Source organism: Sipha flava, unplaced genomic scaffold (genome assembly GCF_003268045.1).
Source record: "Sipha flava isolate LNK unplaced genomic scaffold, YSA_version1 255_pilon_pilon, whole genome shotgun sequence".
NCBI classification, from domain to species: domain Eukaryota; kingdom Metazoa; phylum Arthropoda; class Insecta; order Hemiptera; family Aphididae; genus Sipha; species Sipha flava.
In genome coordinates this window covers 682,180-704,605 of record NW_020272908.1, presented here as the reverse complement: position 1 = coordinate 704,605, position 22,426 = coordinate 682,180, and the positions used below count along the sequence as shown (strand labels likewise).

At 32.4% G+C, this 22,426-nt stretch overlaps 1 protein-coding gene across 1 annotated transcript in view; it reads right to left on the bottom strand.

The window, feature by feature from the left end:
* Window positions 1–22,426, bottom strand: part of LOC112684690 (transmembrane and TPR repeat-containing protein CG4341-like) — a 311,792-nt gene that overhangs the window by 39,333 nt on the left and 250,033 nt on the right. The window contains exon 7 of the mRNA XM_025556330.1: window positions 21,902–21,987. Within this exon, the coding sequence (XP_025412115.1) occupies window positions 21,902–21,987 (86 nt within the window). The remainder of the gene's footprint in view (window positions 1–21,901; window positions 21,988–22,426) is intronic.

Here is a 22,426-nt window from a genome sequence, read left to right as displayed (position 1 = left end):
GCGTCCGGAATGAGCCATTCCGTATATTATAATAATACGTGCGCGGCGTCGTTCGGGTAAATATTTGCCATCGACGAAACGGCGGCGTGCTCGTACCACGTATTAGAATATCATTACAACGTGCGGGAGTATGCACTCGCATAATATGCGAACATGTGCGTACATAATAAGGCTATCCAACACGGATGTGCCACCCACATGCTAATAAACCGGCTGATCGACCACCAATATTTTTATTATTATTAAAACTATTATCCATACGTCTAACGTATACGCGTTTTTGGGCCGTGCGAACACTCTGTATACGTGCGCGAGAACGGGTCTGGTCTGTATTAAGACAACGGTAGTTTTGATCGATGATTTATTTGTAATACTGTCATATGTGAGGCCCTCGGAGAGCCATGGAAACTTCAAGTCGAGCATTGATTATGTTTATAAGCGTATCAAACATTACCATTATAAGACAGTGATGTTTGATTTCGTACGAAGCATAATTATCGCATGAAAGTATACCGAAATGGTAAAAGACAAATGTTTCCGAAGCAAGTGCAGCTTTTTTTGGGATTTTGGGTTTAATTATAGTACGGATATTGAAGACTGCTAAGGAAGGAGGCAGGAGTATATGGTTGCACGAAAAATCTTAAATTGGACGATGTTGTAATTCACCCAATAATATCGATAATGGTAATAGTAATACAACGCAACGTCGGTATACAGCGTGACGTTATTTACCGTGTCCATATCGTTCTCCGAGGATACGCTAATGCGAGCCAGGACGTCGCTATCGTAAATACATTAATATCGATGTTCGGTTAATATCGGACCGGTCGGCGTGAGGAGTCACACAGGCATATATGAGAAACAAAACAAACGATTATTGTATAAAATAAAAAAAATAAAAATATTAAATATATCCATTGGTTCGCGTGCATCTTACCGAGAATAATATTTTAAGTAATCACACGAGTAATCACATAATACTACGGCAGCGGAGGCGGAGAAAGATCATCACTGCAAGTAAATAAATAAATATATATATATTATAAATGTACATCGTGTTACAATATAAGTGTTTATAGTTGTTATACACGAGTACTGATTTTGTTTTGTTCATGAATAGTTTTAACACGAAATAGTTTTAAATAACTGACGATGTACGTATGTATACGATATTATATTAAAATATCAAACATTTTACTCGGCGCATAGTTGAAAATCTTGAGTTTTGATATGCGTGTAGCTTTCAATGTATATTAATACGAAGAATATAAAGGGTATGAATAAAATAAAACAATATTTAACAATTTTTACATGTCTAAACTAGAAGTTTATTTGAGTGTGAAAATAGTTCCAGTACGCAAATAAAGTAACAAGTATTTCATATATCAATATATAATCAAAATGATAAAGTGAGCTGGAAAATTAACGGAAGCAGTGCATGGGTCATCCGTACTCGAGACAGTGAATTCAAGGAGGCAGTAACCGGTGTTTTTCTTCAGAATATTTAGTGGGTGGGTTTCACAAAATAAATAAAAGCGTGAATTGAATGGCGATCAAAAGAGATTATGTATTATAAATTACTTATATGCATTTAGTTTGCAGTGAATACCTATTGAGTGGATGAAAAAATAAAAACTAAGAGATACATTTCCGTTGAGCATGTGAATGAAAATGATTAGAGTGAATAATGTATATGATCACTGATGAAATTGTAATCAGATCGTGTAGCTTCCTTAAACCCACCGAATAAAGGACAAAAAGCACAAGTTCAAAGAAAACATATACACGTAATACATAGATAACGATAGCAAAAAGGATTTTCTACAATCTGGTCGTCCTTAATCAAAAGCAATTATACACAAAGAATATTCCCATCCAAATTGTTCAGAGTAGATATATGTATCAATTCAGATAGATTCATGTTAATTAAGACTCTAGCTATTATCACGACAATATATTCTGTTCAGGATGACCTAGGTTATCATGACTACCCTGAGTGTCATCTTAGATATTGTTATTAAATCGTGACAATAAAATTGACTTTATAAAAGATAAGATTTCATCAATTGAAAAGTATTTAAATATATCGTTATTATAGATCACTAAAGCTGAACTCATATTTATAATAATGTTTTGCTTTCGGGATCTGCATAAATGCTACAACATGAATTGCTGAACAGTTCATTATCGTTTTGAATTTTAGCCGGATACAAATGAATTCATCAAGTTAAAGAGGATACATTTACCGAAACGATACAACAAATTTAACTTTATCCGTTCCAAAAATGCTTGAAATAAATGTAAATGTAATTTGTTTTTAATGTTTATTATGAATGTTTACGATTGGAAAAAACTATATACTTCAAAATATATGTATTTTATTGATAAAATTGTTGGAATGACATTAAATAATTAAAATCGTACAGAAAATAAACAATATATAATAATAATAAAAATATTTATAAAATCAGATCGTAGTGATCGTAATAATAAAAAAAAATAAGATAACAATAAGAAAAGTATTATTTACTTGTATATCTGCCTCAATGACTTTTATGATAAGTATGTTCCACAGTCGCTAAACGGACGGGAAAGATCAAATTGTCGAGCGGTCTGGACACCCGATGCAATGCCAGAATAACTTCAACTATTGTCACATGGGATGGGTTATGTAAACCAACGATGCAATGCCGGAATTACTCTGACCATCACAATATTGCTTGGTTCGCAAAACCACTTGAACAGGTTTGGAGGGGGAGAACTTCTTGCCTAGTCGTTTAAGTCGCCTCGGATAGGTTTTACTCCGATGTCGGAAAAAAGGTAAATGGTATCGGTTCGACCTGTACCCTTTTATACCCATCGCGATGCGGTATCGGCGTACCATCATGCGATGGATAAATCTGTGGCGGCCGTGGCGACAGGTCGAAGAACGATGGACAAACTGAGATTATAATTTTAATGAGTTTGATAAATTTGAATATTTGAATATTTTTAAAATTTTTAATAAAATATACTTTTTTATCATAAAGTATTAAGTATTAAAATTAATAAGATATGTATAAATGTAAATATAATGATCCATGGTTCTATATGGCAGAAGCGATAACGCAATCGTTGATTAACAATAGTATTAATAATATCAGATATGTAAATATAAAATGAAACAAAATGTTGAATTCGGCGCAAACAATGAATATTATAAACAGCATTTAATAATGAGTAAAAAAAAAAAAGTGAATTTGAATTTGTTGAATATACTCATATTCTAAACTTTAAAAATTTTAATTTAATTTTGATTTTCGAACAAATCACTACTATTAGTAATTCTGCTGTTATACCAGCACAAGGCAGTGATATAAATACTAAAAATATTATCATTTAACGAAAATATGGTACATTTTAATAGTTTGAGATAACCAAATCATGACGCCGTCTGACAATTAAATCATATCAAGTAACAGGAAATTACATGTCAAATATACCTATACAAATTAAGTTTAAAACAGTATACGAATTATTTCGACGAACAGTAAATTTTTTTATTTTTCTAGCGTATTTTTATTTTTTTGTAGATTATTTTATACTGTGCAATACTGGTGCGTCTTTTCTCTCTTGCCACTTCAAACGCCGTTAACGTCATTCAATTACTGCACGTATCTACTTTTAACTGTCCTCGAGGGACGTATATATTTCTTTAATGTGCCAAAAGGTTTTTCAAAATGGTTAACTGTCAATAATAAAAATGTTAATAACTCGGTAAACATAACGAGAAAAATAAGTAATAATTTAAAAGCAATTTCAGTTTGAAAAAAAAACATGTACAAAAGAACACGTTAACACGTTAAAATTGCTGGGCACACTAACTACATAGTAAGATGTGACCGTCATGCTAAGTGAGTCAACACAAAGTGATAAAAAGTGTGGAGATGGTGATACCTTTCGTATATTTATGAGTTGTGAAGATGCCCTCACCTGCATGTGTTGTTTCGATATGACAAACGTATAACACATCAAATTTTCGTTCAGTAGTTCAAATTTAGTGATGCTATATTTAATATTAAAGTAAACCGATTAATAATCAAACTTGAAGAGAAGAACATTATCCGTGTTTTTTTGCTCGATCTGTTCGGATATTTTAATTTTCAAGCGAATTATTAGTTTTTTTTTATTGTAATATTTTACACACTCGTTTGAAAATTAAAATATCGGAACAAATTTACAATTGAAACATAACAGATAATGTTTTTCCCTTAAATTATTATTGTAGGTCAGTTGATTCTAATATCAGAGACAACATCACTAAATATGAGTTACTGGACGAACATTTGTTACGCCGGACGGAAACATTACATGCGGGTGTGGGCGTTCTTTTAGCCACGCAGGATTCAGTATTACTGTGGACGATATTACATTTTAATAAACATAGAACCTGACTTGGCATTAAATTAATTAACTCAAATTGAATATTTTATATTAAAATTATATACCTATAGTGCACTGGTATACATAGGAGTTCCGGGAAAATAATGATTGCAAAGTTCTTCACGTCGTGCAGTCGAAACACTAATTAATCCGGCTCGGGATATTATTATTATTATTATTATTATTATTAATAAACGTCTCGACTCGGCTATATAATAATTTATAATCGCAGTGTGCGGATGTCTGACGAGGGTATGGGGGTAGGGAAGAAGAGATTGGTTATATTTCACTTCAAGGTGGAACAAGAGAGTAGGAGACAAGCTGATGGTATTAACGCGCCGTGTAATTTTCAATTCGGTCGGATGACGCACATACCATCACCGACTTTGTTGTCGTCGTCGTCTCTATCGTAAATATATATACACACAACATATAATGTATACCAATACGTACGCGTACATATTTAGATATGATCGTATACATATACGTATAACGTATTACGTGTGTGTACGGAAAGGCAAATTGTTTTAAAGCGACCGTCGGCCCATAAATTGAATGCGGTGCAACCTAATTAATCTCGTCACACACATCACCCCCCCGAAACGTCCCGCCATCAGATGGCTCCTCGTTTCACGCCCGTCCTCACGTCTACTGCGGCGTACGCGAATTCATGCACGTAAAAGCGTGTTCGCGCGAAGGAACGAGCCCAGGAGACAGGATCCCGCCAGGTATGGTTTTTGGCTGCGTCTCGTCGGGGATATAAATTGCTTTTGCGTATCGCGCGGGAGTTATGACGTTCCGTGGAGACATTGTGGCGGCTGTTGATCACGGGACTTGGTACGTAGACGAGGACCGCCGCTTGCAGCCGAACCGTCACCGAGACCGTCCGATCGTAATATTTAATTCGACAGATGTACAGAAATATGTGTGCATTTTACAAGCACCGCGAGGCGACGACTTGTTGATTTTTCACTGTCTTTTTTTTCATACTGCTCACGGGGAGGTCACGTCACAATAAATAATGTGGTTTTGTCAAAAAATATGTTGTACATACGTTACATCTCCTTAATGCTGTTTAGTCAATCGGTTTAGGGTTTCAAATAAATTGTCCGATTGATAAGCGTACGAATAAATTAATATTATGTTTCGTCTGTGTGGATGTTATCCGACAAATGAAATATATTTTACCAAATTTTAACGGTGATGTTACGTCGAAACGATATTTGATCGTATTTTATTCGTTTTCGTTAGATAGATAAATATATTCTGACGGGTAGAGTATAAGTGAACATCTAGGCAAATCAGGCCCGTAAAAATTTGAGTGAAATGCGATTCGTAGGGTTAACGAGACCAAATAATGTTAACATACATAGCACCCTAGTTTGAGGGTTAGTTTCACTATGTTATATATAATAATATCACCATGCGTCTATAAAAAACTATACAGAAACATAGTTTTTTGGTTTAAGAAATTTTCAAGACAAGTCACCGTCTGAAACGAAGTATTTTAATATTTAACGGTCGTGGTCGTTACATCCGTTAAGACTTTAGAACTACGACCGTTTTATGAGTACAGAATACGCAGTCAGTATGTGTACTGTCTAGAGATTTGACGACTTTGCTATCATATTTTACAGGGGCGATTCGATCGAAACGTTTCCTCTTCAGTCGTTTAAAATCGATTCGTATCTATTGTTGTTTTATAATGTTTTTACTTTTGTACTACTGTACTGATGGAAAGGGAGTGAATGTTTATTTTTCATAGTGTAAACCGACTCATGAATAGATTTCCGAAGGATATAAAATATATATTCATATACGATTGTTTGATATGTTTAACGGTTATCCGTATATTGAATTTTTAATATCGGATGTTTCAAACAATACTATATATATATACAAATATTCTATGATGTATATACGAAAAAAAAAGTCATATGTAGAAACCATTATGTTGACTTTAGTCTGAACAGTGAACCACAACCTATATGGAATTTAATTAATCAAGTTTAATGGGTTCACGGTCTTAATATTCCACCTTTCTACGAAACTTCAATTTATATTATCCATTTCAAAGTAAAATTACGATTTAATGCCGCCTCTTGTAAGACGCATTGGATCGTCGTATATTAAATGTGTTATAGATATTAATGCTGGCGTACACCAAAGGGATATCCTTTATTCGATTCTTATCAATATTTATACGTCTGACACGTCCAGTCACGTCTCATCCCCGACATCGTTACCTAATTACACCGATAATTGATGACGTTTTATTGCATTAATAAATTAAACCCATGTAATGGCCACTGGAAATGTATTATTTTACTCTCACGTAAACGATTGATGCAACATTTCTGCTGTCCCAGTGTGGCGATAGAAAAATAATTATTTTAATCGTTTTACTCTTTCTTAAACACGAATTATTGGTAAAACATTTAAGTCTACCTAAGAAATATCATATTAGTTTAGGAAAACGTAAACATTTAAACTCGTAAATAATGGAAAAGTCGTTTATTAAACAAAACCGGCCGAGTTATTTATGAAATTAAGTCACTGCTATAATAACTGCTATTTTTAAAACATTCAAGGATTTTTGATCAATATCTGTTTACAGTTGGTATTAAATAAAATGTATCAATTCTAAAACATTGTTAACAGATTAATTTTGGACACATATAGAAAAAAATTACCTACACACCCACAGGTCAATACACAGGTACAAACACGTACACTTACGTAATAAGCACGCAGACGAACACCTGCTGTTCTTCCGGTTATTTCAGAGTAAAACATAGTCTCAGGAATAATATATTTTGTGAGCGTAGTAGATTTTTCTGTAATTGATTTCATGCTGAACAATATTCACGATAAGCTATTTAAGCATGCCAACGGAAAGACCAAGAATATAAAAGTACAACATTATATTCCAATGAAGATTAATAATGAAGCACAATCATACTAGGCATTCGACGATAAAAAGTAATAAATAAAAAGGGAGGGGGGTTCGATTATAATTTCTGAGATGAAATTTTGTTCCTATATGCACATTGAAAGTGATTGTAGTATTTTAGATTTGATTTAAAATAAATAAAAAATGATGGAATTTAGTATCATATCATGGTATAAATTAATTTACCAATTTACACCATCCACTTTAAATATACAAATAGGCGTATATAAACTTATGCTGAAATCGGTAGTTGATAAGCGAATGCAACCATTAGACTTTGTCGTAATCGTTTGCATTTAATTAAGTAAAAACAATTGAAACGACAATTTGAATAGTTTTATGTCGTAGGAAATTAAATTTTATCGAACTGAATGCAAACGATTACAGCGACGTAAAGTGATTGCGTCTATATATGTGCTACAAATTTCAACATTATAAAGGCGTTTCTATACATTCTAAAATTAATGATTATACAAATTCGATATTATATTGTATCTAATAAATTATAACACGATAACATTGAATTTCAAACGTACTGTTAGGGACCCCTTTCTACTCCGCGCAATTATTTAGAATTATATTTGAAGAATCGTTTCAATCATCCGAAATAAGACAATCTATGTGTTAAATTAAATATTTACATAATAATTAAATCCATGATAATAATAACAGTTGATGGTTAATAGTTAACAATACTTACGTACTTGGGCGTCTTGTATAGACAATTTTGGTACACGTGTGCAATAGGTACATTTTTACAGTATGCAACGAACGACGACCAAAGACCCGTTGTTTTTCCCGTGCAACGCATGAGGGCGACTTGTTACGCAAATCTGTGCTCGTCGATTACGATTTCATACGCGAACTGGTTATGAAAAAATGAGGATCATCTTTGACGCATTATAATCTCGTATAGATAAAAGTGATCGATTTAAGTTTAATTTCGATACGAGTTGGGCATGACGCGACCGCACTTGAATATTTGAATTTATCAAGATCAATGCCGAATATTGATTTCGATGTATCATAACCCTATTCTACGATCATTCACTGATAATATTTATATGCAAATACAATCGATTCGAACCATTTTTCAGAACTTTTTTCCGAGTTGAAGCTTGCTATAATACATTGTGTTATTCCATTATACACATTAAAATTTAATTTTTAAAAAACAAAAAAAAAAACATTTAAACGTTTAATGTTTTATTTGGTGTTGCGAAAAATCTCGAAAGAGGACTTTGTAATTTATAAAATGTAATGTATGTATTGAATATTTTAACTTTTAATGACCATAATGTACGTAAGAATTCACAAAGTTCTTTAGAAAGGACAAGGAACAGGCGAAAACTTTTTGAGTTTTAAACACCGGGTAACATGGCTTGACGTTAGGCTTGCATAATATGTTTGACCCATAAAAATCAAATTTGACTCGCTTTAAAATAAATATGAACGGTAGAGGGACGAAATTTATCACAACTTCCCTGGTTCATAATTTAGTTATTCCTAACGTTTAGGAAAACTAACGGTTTACAAGATACCATTGGTGTCAAAGTTTCGAAGTTGTTGCATGAATATTTTTCAGTGGATTTACCGGAAAAGTGTTTAGGGAAAAATAATTCATAAACACAGGGTTGTCAACCGATACATCATCATCCATCCTCCCACATTATCTATAACTATTTAATACATTCAAATTGGTCTCGATCCATAGGAAGGACATACGTTTGCATTATAAAATGTATCTAACCTAAATAAACGTTCTCTACTTATCGTAAAGATTATGTTTTTCGATTTTTCAATTGTGATATGGTGGTCTGAAAAAATGCTTCGAGAATCATCGCACTTACGTTTACTGTAATTAATGTAACATGATATCGTTACATCATGTTATCATTATGAATAATTATAGAAGGAAATTATGATACGGATGAATTGATAACAACAAAGCAATTATATACCAAACCTATATCATATTACAATATGCTCATTAGTGCGGTCCGTGATTATAAATGTTCTTGAATATATTACACGAATTGTCGAAATGTCAAACTGATACTATTTGCATGTGAAACCATTGCTTATGTTTACAACGAAAATTAATACACTGTTTTATCATTGATTTGTGTCTCGCGTGATTTATTTATTTTTTGTGTGAATTGGGTTTCATATTACCTACGTAGTTTTTTTTTTTTATTGCACGCGAGAAACAATAACGAAAATTTAAATCAAAACGAAAACCGAGTATTTTTTTATTTTTTATTTTTATGTATGTATAGCAAATAAACAACAACCGTACGCCTCGGGTTTCGATATTTATTTATTTTTTCTAATTAATGGGCGATGCCCTTTAAAAAAAATTAGATCCATAGAATATAATTAATACTATACTGTTTTGAATGATGATATTACATAGTTCACTAATAATTTAAAAACAATTTAATGGTACACTTGAAAATAATTATAATTTATATTTCTTACTTTTAATATATATTTATTTTTTTATACAATTCTGTAGACGTACATCTTTAACTTCCATTCTAAGCGACAGTATGTTTTCTATTCAGTATTCACATAAACCTTTTACGCTCACCGATCTTGAATTCTAATCGATTTTCCCATCTCATTTCTAGCTCCTCAGAAAAAACTTCTAAGTTTGATTAATTGCCTGGCCCTAATGCTATTTACGTATTAAGCATTGCGGTTTTCTCGTCCATCGCTTGCACACCACTTCTCCAGCGTTTTACAATATTTCATTGGAATTTTTAAATTCATTCTGTCCTGGAAACCGGTTTTCATATTATATAATTATTATCCACAGTGCCATAGGTTCGGCCAGCGAGAGAACGAAATAAAGGTATTCACTTGAATCAAGGATTTTTGCTTGGATAGTCATGAACCCCTCCTCCAACACACACAAACACACTCTAATTTATCACATCCGCAAATTTAAGCTATGTGGAGAAATATAAGAATACGATAATAGTGAGGACAAGGGAGGAGGATGAAACTACCTCGAAATCCTGCAGATGCACCTGTAATCGCAGCAGTGCGAGTTTTAATTAAACTATTTAACATATGAATTGTACGTTGGTATTATGATGACCAATTGCACCTTATGTTTTGCCATTTTTCCGGTCTCGCTGTTCCCTCCACCATGACCACGGACCGCTGGAAAACTATTAAATTTACGAGAACGGTAATTCGGAGTTTCATTGCACAATACCGGTATTTTTTTATTAGCTGGGTGCGAGGATATTTTTAACTACCTAAAAAAATATCGATTAGGTAGTTTTTATATCGTCCGTTACACTTATGTCCGGTGTCCGCGACGTTTTCTGGTCGTTAAGGACAAACAATGCGCGTGGACGTATATCGATTAAAAATTAGAACACTATTGGTCCGTAAAATAATATTTTATCTTCGTAGACTACCCGAGTCCGTGGATTCGGAAAATATAGTTGAACGGGTCGGCGGATCACGAAAGGTTGAAAACCACCACCGGTGTACACACACCGTAATACGCGTCGGTTAAATGCGCAAGTGACGTATTATCTCGACGAGCTACGAATAGACGAGCACGCGGTATTCGTCGATCGGTTGCAAGCGTGCGGTGTGCGTTCGTCGAAAGAATTCCATCGAGCCTCGGCGAAGGATGCAATACACGCATGTACTCATAGAGTTATATTTATGCCGGTGCGACGGACTATTTCGCGCATTCCGCACGTCGGATCCTTCTATTAATTCCGTAAAACCGTGTACCGAACATCATACACCTGTCCGAACATTCACGATGAAGTTTTTTTTTTACGTTTTCCGTATTAATCGATCGATGTGGACGGACCCATATTTTTATAGTATCACGGATTGTATGAAAACGCGAACTGCAAGCATAGAAATACTGACCAACATAGAAACCGTTCGCAATTACTCGTCCCTCACCGTTGGAGATTTTTACTCGCTTATTGAGTTTTATTTACGAGTAGAAATGTTGTAAAAGAAATGAAAAAATTGTCTGCCGTTTATTTTCTTTCTCTCTCAACATGTATAGACGGATTCCTTGAATTTTCTTTCGTCTGGTAATAAAGTTATTTTTTATGTGTTTATTCTTTTGTCAGCCATTTGTCCTCATACAAGCACGAATCCGGGAGGTACAATATTTCCGATTATGGCCAAAGTTTTCCAAAGGATCCAATTACAGTTGCAATTCAAGGCTTATGTGGATTTCGTTCCCGATTCGGGGACCTCGTATACTTTTATGCTTGACCCGATTTATGTTCAAGAGCATGGTATGCGAAACGATAGAAAAAAAAAAACCTCATCTCGGAACGATCATTGTTACCAAATTTATACACGGAAAAAACTATTTTGGCCGTGATAAGTGTGCATTACATTACATATACATCATTCGTGGTAACATAGTTACAGAAAGTCGATCATTAGTCGTATGATTGCGTGTTAATTATAGATTCAATTATTACTTAGTGTTGTTGCATATGTGAATGGACGAAAAATATTTTGTATTACTTATCAACAGTTTTAAAGGATACACCATTTCGGTATGAAACGTGGCTTAAAAATCTCCCATAACATATTTAACACAATATACTTCTTCCTTTCAAGCTGTCGCACTGAAATTCCTTGTTTTGATTGCATTCTTGTACACACATATGTACGCCGAAATCGTGAAATATGTTACTCTTCGTATTTCTCCTCTATTTATCTTTATGATATACTTCGACAGTCGGAGTAAACACCACTGAATCGGTCGATCAATAGTATTTGCTTTGTTTTTACCGTCGAACACTATAACGAGGTTATATATATATGTATATAATAAACTCGTACATTAATTATTATAGCGTATAGGTATATTATATCGGATTTCAAACAAAGCGCGTGTTTAGATAGGGTCCGGACGCTGACATTATTTACTCATTATTTTACTCGCCTGTTGTCTTACAATTGATATTTTCGTAGTGTTACTCGGACCCGCGGGCGATATAAATCGAGACGCGGTGAACATCGTTCGTAAGGCGGGCAAGGAATTAATTAAACGAAAAGCGATCGGCATAAAATTTTTACTGTACTTCGACGCGGAAATTACAAATTTCTTTATTGTTTTCGATCACACGCGTGTTCGAGAGGTTTACGAGATGGCCGTAAAAACATGTTATCGACTTGACTGCTGTCTCCATGTTAACTTATAACATAAAACAACAGTCGTACGTACACATACTCAGCCGCACGCACACATATTTTGTATAAATATACGAGTGTGTATACATACTGACTACTGCACGTAAAAATTACACACACACACACTACTGCACACGATTATAAGGTTAATTTTCCGATGATCGATGAAAGGATTGGATATTGTTTTTAATAAAAACTATCATCGTAAAAAAACATGTCGTGCGATTATCATCTGTGTGCGCAGATAATATCATAGATTATTGTACGTTATGTATGTACGTGTGTGTACGTAATATTACAGAAAACACACACACTCGCATTTATCTACATATATAAAGCGTGCTTCGACGGAGGCCATTGAATTTTATTATTGGCGGTTTACAATTTTTGCCAAAGTCGACTTCCGCGTGTGTTTTTTATAGTTGTATTGTGCCGCTCATTCTCCTTGTGTTTGCTCTACATAATATTCCAATACGAACGCGTGTTATTGTCTGATAAACATTTTTATTCTCCCCAATTGGAATAATTTGTAACAACGGGTTTTCCAAACGACGCGTGATGTGGAGGAAAAGAAAATCGTAAATTGATTTTTTGCATATTAAACAACGTATAGTGGCGAGGGAGGATAATGTTACGTACTGTATTTTTTTCCCTCGTGTTCATGTGGCGTTAACAAGACGAACCTGCGAGCTTTTGGAAATCGTTGGGAATTCATATTTATTTTTATTTTCGGAAACTACAAACAACATCTATCGCGTTACAATAAAATTCGTACCATTTTTATATTTAATACTTGTATCGTTTATAATTGTTATGTACCCGTAAAGCGCCATACTTCTTCTTGTAAGTTGTTCGTAACTCCGATCGTTACATTATTATCAATTCTCGAACGAAATATAGTGTTGTGATTTTAAATCGTATATAAAACGTGAACACGGTGACTACCGGTTAGATTATATATTAATTGACGAAACACTATGCGGTCAAAAGTTTTTAATGAAACAGCACAGTCACAAACGTATAATATTATATTTTGAATAGATTTTTAAGTAAAACGTCCCGATGTCTATAATATAGGACACTTATTAGCTACTCTCAAAACACGCCGGATTCGTTTATTCTGTAAATATTCTACGCGTTATTTGAACTTTACGATCAAATCAAACACCTTTTGCACTCAATCAACATTAAATCAATAAAATGTGCTGATGTCGGAAAAAATGTAAAATAATTATTTCTTCGATGTAAATTTCGAGATGCGCGTGTGTCATACATAATGTACATTAATTTAACGTCACATTGAATGTTTGTTGCGTATTCAGTAACAAATTTACAATCGTATTACGATGTGCTTGATACACCACCAAATGCGTGCTTTTTAAACAAATTATTATTATTATTTATACGCATTGAATCGAAATCCAATCGATTGTTGTATAGAAATCGAAAATCACGATAACATGAACATTAATAACATTATACATTGTATTCGTTTCCGGATTTATTTAAAGTTATTCACTCTGTACCTACTGTGTTACGTATATTGGACATAGATATTTTGTTAAAACGATAACAGTGCACGGGACGTTAGATAATTAACTGAGAAAAGTTATTCAGAATCACTACGTTTTTATTTCACCAACATCGAGATCCGTTATTCTATAATGACTGCATTTCGTTTATATTTGTATACGGTCGCCAAATTCGTCAGCGCAATGAATTTGTAACACAAGAATAACATAATGGTGATCCAACAGATGAAGAACAACCATTCTACAATGTCGGCAATATCATTATTGTTGTTTTGTTAATTGTTATTAACCCTCTTGCACTTGATAAAAATAAAAAATATTATTTTTCCATTATACAAGCTACAATACCCGCATATTTCCTTTATTATGAATAATTCATGATACTGTTGTTGTAATTTTAAATTATATTTTTTTGGCTTTTGATAAAAACAACCTAAGTCAATAAGAATATTTTTTTCGAAGAAAAATATAATGTATAATAAAGAATATATATATATATATATATAAAGAAAATAATATAAATATATAAATAGTTTTCCGTGTTGTATTCGTATAACAGTTACGGCAAAAATGAACCAACGCAAATACTGTGTCGTTAGACTTCTCAAATGCTTAACGTTTATTCTAAACTGATGATGAAATAATAAGTATTTGAATATTATAAAATACGCCTCGAATGTTCACACTGACGGTCAGGGTATAATAAACTGCAAATTTGATTTGTGCGATGAAGGCATTTATTGTCGATAGTTCAAAATTATATATATAATTAATACGATTAAGATGGTCAAACAATTAAATCCCTCCGCTCCTTTTCACCAAAGAACATACGCAATGTGCATAATATCAAATGTGGCTTCGTAAACACATAATATTTGGTATCACAAATGCTAAAGCTATCATTATGTTTAGATAGCCAATTTTATAAGCGATATTATTGATATATAATATTTGATCCCCGAGGAATAAGTACAAAATATTAAACTAAAAAACCCATCTAAAGTAATCAAAAGTTATAATTATTTATGAATACTTTTTATTAATATTTTAAACATGGGTTCATCTAAACATTAAAAATATTATTTTTAAACTAAAAAAAATTCAAATAAGTGACTTATTCAATTTGGCAAATGACTTATAACTTTGAGTAGTACTTAATTTGACTTGATCCCTATTACATTGTTCTTTTATACAACATTTTTTCGATCTACATACTTTTTTATCGATATATTAACACTTCATATAATTTTATTAGCGTTATATTATACGCATTAACCATGGCGATTAAATGTGTTAAAGCTTAAAAAAACGATTTGAGTTATTCTCAATTATTTGCACAATGGCTGATGTCACTTGTTGCCTTTTTTAATAGGTTTTATGGAAAAATGACAAAAAATTGTTTTTCGTTTTTTAATTTCAATCGATGTGAGTTATAATAATCCACAAACATATACAATAAAAATCTTTAACTGTAATTGTTCTCTTTTACTCAGGCACTGTTTGTAAATAGAATATTATATATGCTAAACCAACAAGTGTATTTAGATAACGTATTTCGTGATCTATGGTCTTATATATTTTTACTATTTTGTTAGGTAATAAATATATAATAATTACAACACTGCAATTTCGATAAAATTAAAAAAAAAAAATTATGTTATTGTTACCAAGAAATCACGTTCTTCCTTAATTTATTGGATCGGCTTCAAATTCAATATTAGATCATATTTTATTTATATTGTACCATAAAATGGAAAATTTATAATTAAAATGATTAAGTGCATGATTATATCATATAAATTTAATTAATTTTATTGCAACGGTATAATATGCATATTTCATAACAGTTGTTGAATTAGTATTATACAAAAAGTAGTTGATTTATGATCAGAACGTGTATTATCTTCTTGTATAAGAAAATCCAACAATGCCACGATTATGAACTATGAAATATTTTACACAGGTAGATGAAACAATATATGTTCTATACGGATTTATGATTAGTGAATAAAATAATAACTTTTATATATATATGAAGTATTAGGTATTGTTAACGGAGATTGGGCGAAATCCCTATTTGGAACAAGATTTGTTATAAATAGTATTTATTTATAGTTATTATTTATTAAATATTAATTATTTATTATAAATAATTATTATTATATATAATAAAATGGTATTTATTTATTACCGACCATGATGATTGAGGATTTTAACACGAATGATTAAAAATTATAATAATCAGTATATTGTCGTATACTGACTATGGTTACAAAAATGAAATAAAGAAATAAATAAATAAATAAAAATAAATACATTCTTTGGTCATTACTGACACTACATCGAAGAAAAGGAGTACTTATTTTTGTCATGACATAGTATCAAACAAATATAAAATGATTTTCGAATAAACCATGTATAATATATAACAGAAAAATTAATACATTATACAGTGGAATCTCGATAATTCGAATCGGCAAAAAAATTCGAGTTACCGAAAATTTATTTTTATTTAAAAACGCAAAGACTTAATTTTATAATTTTATTTATTTATATATTTACTAATAAATATATAATGTATGTAGGTAAGTATATTGTATTAAAATTGTGAAAAAGTATAAAGTAAAAAATATGTATATGTATAAATTGAATGTAATAAAGAAAATACAATGTAATAAATAAAGTAGAACTATTTTTTAAAGAAATATGATATTTATGATTGTTTTTTATTGTTCGACCTATCTCCAAAGTTATCAATAACATTTAGCGTGGAAAAAATCCCTTCTCCAATTTTTCGTTGTTCTTAAATGTACTTACATATAACATGTAAACTATAAAATCCCTGAGCAAGAGTAGTTTTAGACAAAGCCATATTATATCGTTGAATTTATAACTGTACCTTTTAAACGTTAAGTAAATATTAGATTAATAATATTAATCGGTTTTTAATTACGATTATTGTTATTTATAATAATACACTTGGTTATTTAACCTTCGAATTATCGGGGTATGTACGTGTTATATATTATTATATTTTTTTTTTTATATATTTTTATATTTTAAGGCGTACAATCTGTAAATAAATTATTACAATAAGTATACATGCGGTAATATGTAGTATAGCTTGACATAACATGATAAAAGCAGCCACTCAATGGCGACACTTTATGACATGATTAGGTTGAATTTAAATTTACCTTTATATATTTAGCTAATTGATATTTAAGTCTCTACACCATTTTCTCTTCAGTCGACGAAGAGGGTTACCAGGAATGGTGTCGGAATCTAGAGCAGAGATGAGTGGATTGGAGTGGTTTGACAGTCGGGAGCGGAAACGTTTATAAAAGATTTTGGCAGTTTCTTCTATCGTATTCATTTTTAAATCTGTATGGAGGGTGTGATTAGAAACGTAAAATGGGGCATTTGTGATTAAACGGAGTGTTGTGGATTGGAAAATTTGAATTTTGTTTGTGTTTGATTTTTTGGCTGCGCCCCATAATTGGATCCCGTATGTCCAAATGGGCGTTAATAAAGTTTTATATAGGAGTAATTTTGTTTTTATATTAAGTTTAGAATGTTTACCGAGTAAGAATTGTAGCGATTTTCGTCTAGAGTTTAAGAGGATTTTTTTCTTTTTTATGTGGTCTGCCCAAGTTAATCGTTGATCTAGAAATAAGCCCAAATAACGAGAGCTCGAGGATTTTGGAATATTTTGGTTGTTTAAATGTATAGGTGGTACAGTAACATGTTTTAATGTAAAAGTTAGATGGGTAGATTTTTCGTGATTTATTTTTATTTTCCACTTGTCGTACCAAGAAGACATTAGGTCTAGGTGGTTTTGTAGATTCATGCCAGCAATTATTGGATCTTTGTGTGTGGAATAAATAATTTTGTCATCGGCAAAATCTGCAACTGAGGTGTAAGGGGTTGTCGGTTGATCAGCTGAGTACAGGTTGTAAAGGGTAGGAGATGAAACGGCTCCTTGTGGGACCCCTGCAGATATTCGGGCTAAGGACGACATTTCTGATCCAATTTTGGTCACAAAATAACGGTCTTCAAGATAAGATTTGTAAAATAGGTAGTTAGGTAGAGGTAAATTTTTTTTTAATTTATACAACAGACCAGGATGCCACACTTTGTTGAATGCCTGGGCTATATCAAGGAGGACTGTTGTGCAATATTCTTTTTTTTCTAAGGAACTAGATATGCAGTCAGTCAGTCTGTGTATTTGGTGAATAGTTGAGTGTCGTTCACGAAAACCAAATTGAGTTTGTGGTATAACTGATACGTTATTTATAAAAGGAGAAATCCGTTTTAATACTAACTTTTCACAAAGTTTACCGAAGAGAGGTAGGAGACTTATCGGTCGATATGAACACGGAGTATCAGGAGTTTTACCTGGTTTTAGAATTAGGATGATAACAGTGGTTTTCCATTGAAGAGGAAAATGGGATAGTCTTATGATTGCGTTTAATATATGCGTGAGGTGTATAATTGCTTTTTTGGGTAGCTGCAGAGCTACTTCTGACGTAATTAAGTCCAAACCGGGAGATTTTTTAGGGCGGAATAGTTTTAAGTAGTAATGAATTTCACTCGGCGAAATAGGTTTCGGTGCTAGATAAAGTGGAAATGGGGTAGTAAGAGAGTTCACAATATGAACTTCAAATACATTATTGACAATGTTATGGGGTTGGAAGACTTGAAGCAAATGAGATCGAAAATGTTCACACTTTTCTGCATCAGTTTTGCACCAAGTATTATCTAATCTTTTTATGGGGGAATTTGTGGTTTTTTGTTTCAAACAACTACGAGTTGCTCTCCACAGAGAACAATTTTGTGATGTAAGTGAAGAGACCCAAGAACTGAAATTATCATTTCTTAGTTGTATTAAAATACGTTTGAGCGAAGAAGCAAGGTTGTTGAATGATTGTTTATCAGACGGGAGGCGGGTGCGTTGCCAAAGGGATCTAGCTCGTCATTTTTTTGCTATGAGTTCACGGACATAAGTAGGAAAGAGTTTTGGGCTTTCTACGGTTTTTTAACAGTGGAACTCCAAGCAGCTGTTTGGATTATATTCGTAAACTGTTGAACAGCGTTTTCAAGTTCGTTTCGACACTTAAGTAGGGTTTTTAGGTTGATTTTCTGTTCTTCAATTATTTCGCGGAATTTATTCCAGTCTTTAATACCATCCGTAAGGCTAGCTTGTCGGGACCGTAGGGGAAGTTGAGCATCTAGAGATAGAAGGACTGAAGTATGGTCTAAGCATAGTTCTAAATAGTTATTTATGACATTTTTTAATCTCGTAGGGATATTTACTACAAATAAGTTTAAGATATCTGGGCGTTTATTTATAGACGTTGGCTAGTAAGTTGGATCGGGGGGAGCTAATATGGTATAATTTTTTCGATTAACTATTTGGAGTAAAGTACGTCTTTTTGGGTTAGACGTGTGGCAGCCCCAGGATTGGTTTTTGGCATTTAGGTCACCACCGACTATAAAATAGTGACCTAAATAGTTAAAAAAGTTTTCGTACTGTTGTGGCGTAATTTTGTGTTTGGGTGGACAGTATGTTGCAGTAATAGTAATTGGAATGTGATTTAATTTAATTGACAAAATGGCAGCTTGCAGATAGTTTTCTTGTATATTAGAAAAGGTGGTATATAGTAATGAGGATTTTATAATAATTGCGGCACCAGCGTGGGAGGTGTAATCTGGATGGTTTGAGGTGATTATATTATAACCAGGTATTGAAAATTTAGTATTTGTAGTAAAATGTGTTTCAGAGATTAAGGCTAAGTCTATTTTTTTTTCATTTAGTGTTAATATAAGTTCATTTCTATGATTTGTTAATCCATTGGCATTCCACATAAGGATGGCTAAAAAGTGAGAAGTAAATGAGTTATTTGACATTTTGACTTAATAGACTGTTAAGAACTGTGGTGAGTAAAGATAGTAGTGGGTTTATGAGTGATTTAAACTCATTGAGAAAATTAAAGAGTACATTTTCATTTATAGAATTATTTGGTATTTGGGATGAGTTATTAGGGGAGGTAGCCTGTGCCTATGTATAGTTTGGTCTTTGGGGTATGAACGTGTTGGTAGTGGGCTGTTGGGTGGCTTCACAATCGGTATTTTTAACATTATCATTATTAACATTTTTTACAGTATTTTTATTTGTATAATTACTATTTTTATTTGAAGTAGGCTTACGAAGTTGTTGGAGATTTTTGTATACTTGACAGCCCTTGTAATTTGCTGGATGATTACCCATACAGAGAGCACATTTGGCCGGCAATTCCTTGGTTTTGACACAGTGGGTAGATGGATGTTATTCGCCGCAACGGACATACCTTGGTGTGTAGGAGCAATATTTTCTTGAGTGGCCATAGTCTTGGCAATTCATGCATTGGATTATGTCTGTTCGTTTGTATGGTTCTTCTATTTTTACTTTAGTATGGAGAAGTGAAGTTACACTGAATATATCAGTATTAATTGTCGCTGGTTCAAGGTCGACAAAAAATATAGGAAGATTGATTTTCGTTGTTTTATGAAGAACATTTGTTACTTGGCGTACCGAAAATCCAATTTCTTTAACAGCGATTCCGATCTCCACTGTTGGTATAGTTGGGTGAAGGTTTCGAATAACTATTCGATATGTTTTGTCATCTTGTGATTGGTAAGTATGGTATTGTGCATTTTTTTTTTTTTAAGTAACGAATTGTTTCGCGATAAAATTCAGGTTTGGTAGTTTGGATTTTTAAATTTTTGGTAGATGATTTAAATGTGAAATTTTCCGGGCCGATTAAATTGATTAACTTGTTTCGAAAACCAGCAAAATCTAGTATACCTTTGACAATAATTGGAGGGGGAAGTTTTTGTTTGATATTTTTGTTTCATCGGAGGCTTCAATGTTTATGTCATTTATATGTGCGTCATTTTCGTTTTCTGTAAAATTGTATTCATTTTGACTATTACGTGTTGTAAGTGGGGCAAATCTGTTGACTGTAATGAACATTTTCTTGGTGTCTGGAGAATCGGAAGAGGAATAATTACGTTTAGAGGTGTTTTTTGATTTTGGAGTTACAAATCCGTCTTCATTAATTTCTTCGGAAGAATTGAAAACGTCATTTGACACGCTCTGTATATGATTCACGTGCGAGTTGCTTGGAAGATTATTTAAATCGGAATAAGTTGTTTGATTGTTTTTATTTTTTTTGGGAGTGGATGGACTTTTGTAGTTCATTATAATATTACGGTTAACGTTATCTGAAGAAGATAAGGCTCATTGACTGGTCGTCGATACTTGGCCGCCGGATGATAGCCGGGACGTCCCGTTGGTTTTGGACACTTTTACGTTATTTTTAATTAACTGGTTAATTATAATTATTAGTTATTTTTTATTTACACTAGTAATTTAAGAAGAATTTTCTTTAGAATATTAGTAACTTTTTGAGTTATTTTTTTCCGTTTTAACCATGTAAAAATGAAAAATAAATGTTTATATTTGACGTGTTAGGTGAATAAAGCATAGGAAGAGATTATACGCGTGTGTATCGAATGACGTTCGGAACGCGAATGAAAAATATATTATTATATAAATTTGAGTTATAAGTCAAAATTCAACTATAATTACTACAACTTATCAAAAAATTCGAATTAGCAAAATTCGAATTATCGAGAAAATTGTTCACGCATATCATATACATATTGTAAAGCTGGGACCAAGGCATTCCTTCGAGTTATCGAAAATTCGACTTATAGAGGTTTCACTGTATTTATATGAAAAATGCATTACCTGCTAAAGATGGTCGATACTTGATTGCATTTTTGTAACTAGACACGGCTGCTTCTGTATTGCCTTTGTCTCGTAGTAAATTTCCCCTGAAACACACACATATGCATACATATTACTATATGTACAGAATATAGATTTATATGACACACACACGCTATCTGTATACATATAAGTATAAGCAAAATATTATAATTTTATGTACATTATCTACAAATAATGATGGCAGAGGCCTAACGTATAAACATTTACTTTTATTATCATTCTTATGATTATTATTATTATTATTATTATATTATTATTATTATAAATATTATTATTAATATTATTATAATAATTATAATAATTGTATTATTGTATTATTTTAAAACACAGTGCATACACTATCTCGGCTTTTCAGCGGAATTAACTAGAACGGTAGCTGTCAAGTTGACAAATTGCCGTTGGTAAAGCTAACGCGCACAACAAGCGTGCGCGTAAACTTAAGCTGAATATTGTGTTATATTAATCATATCGTACAGGACACTG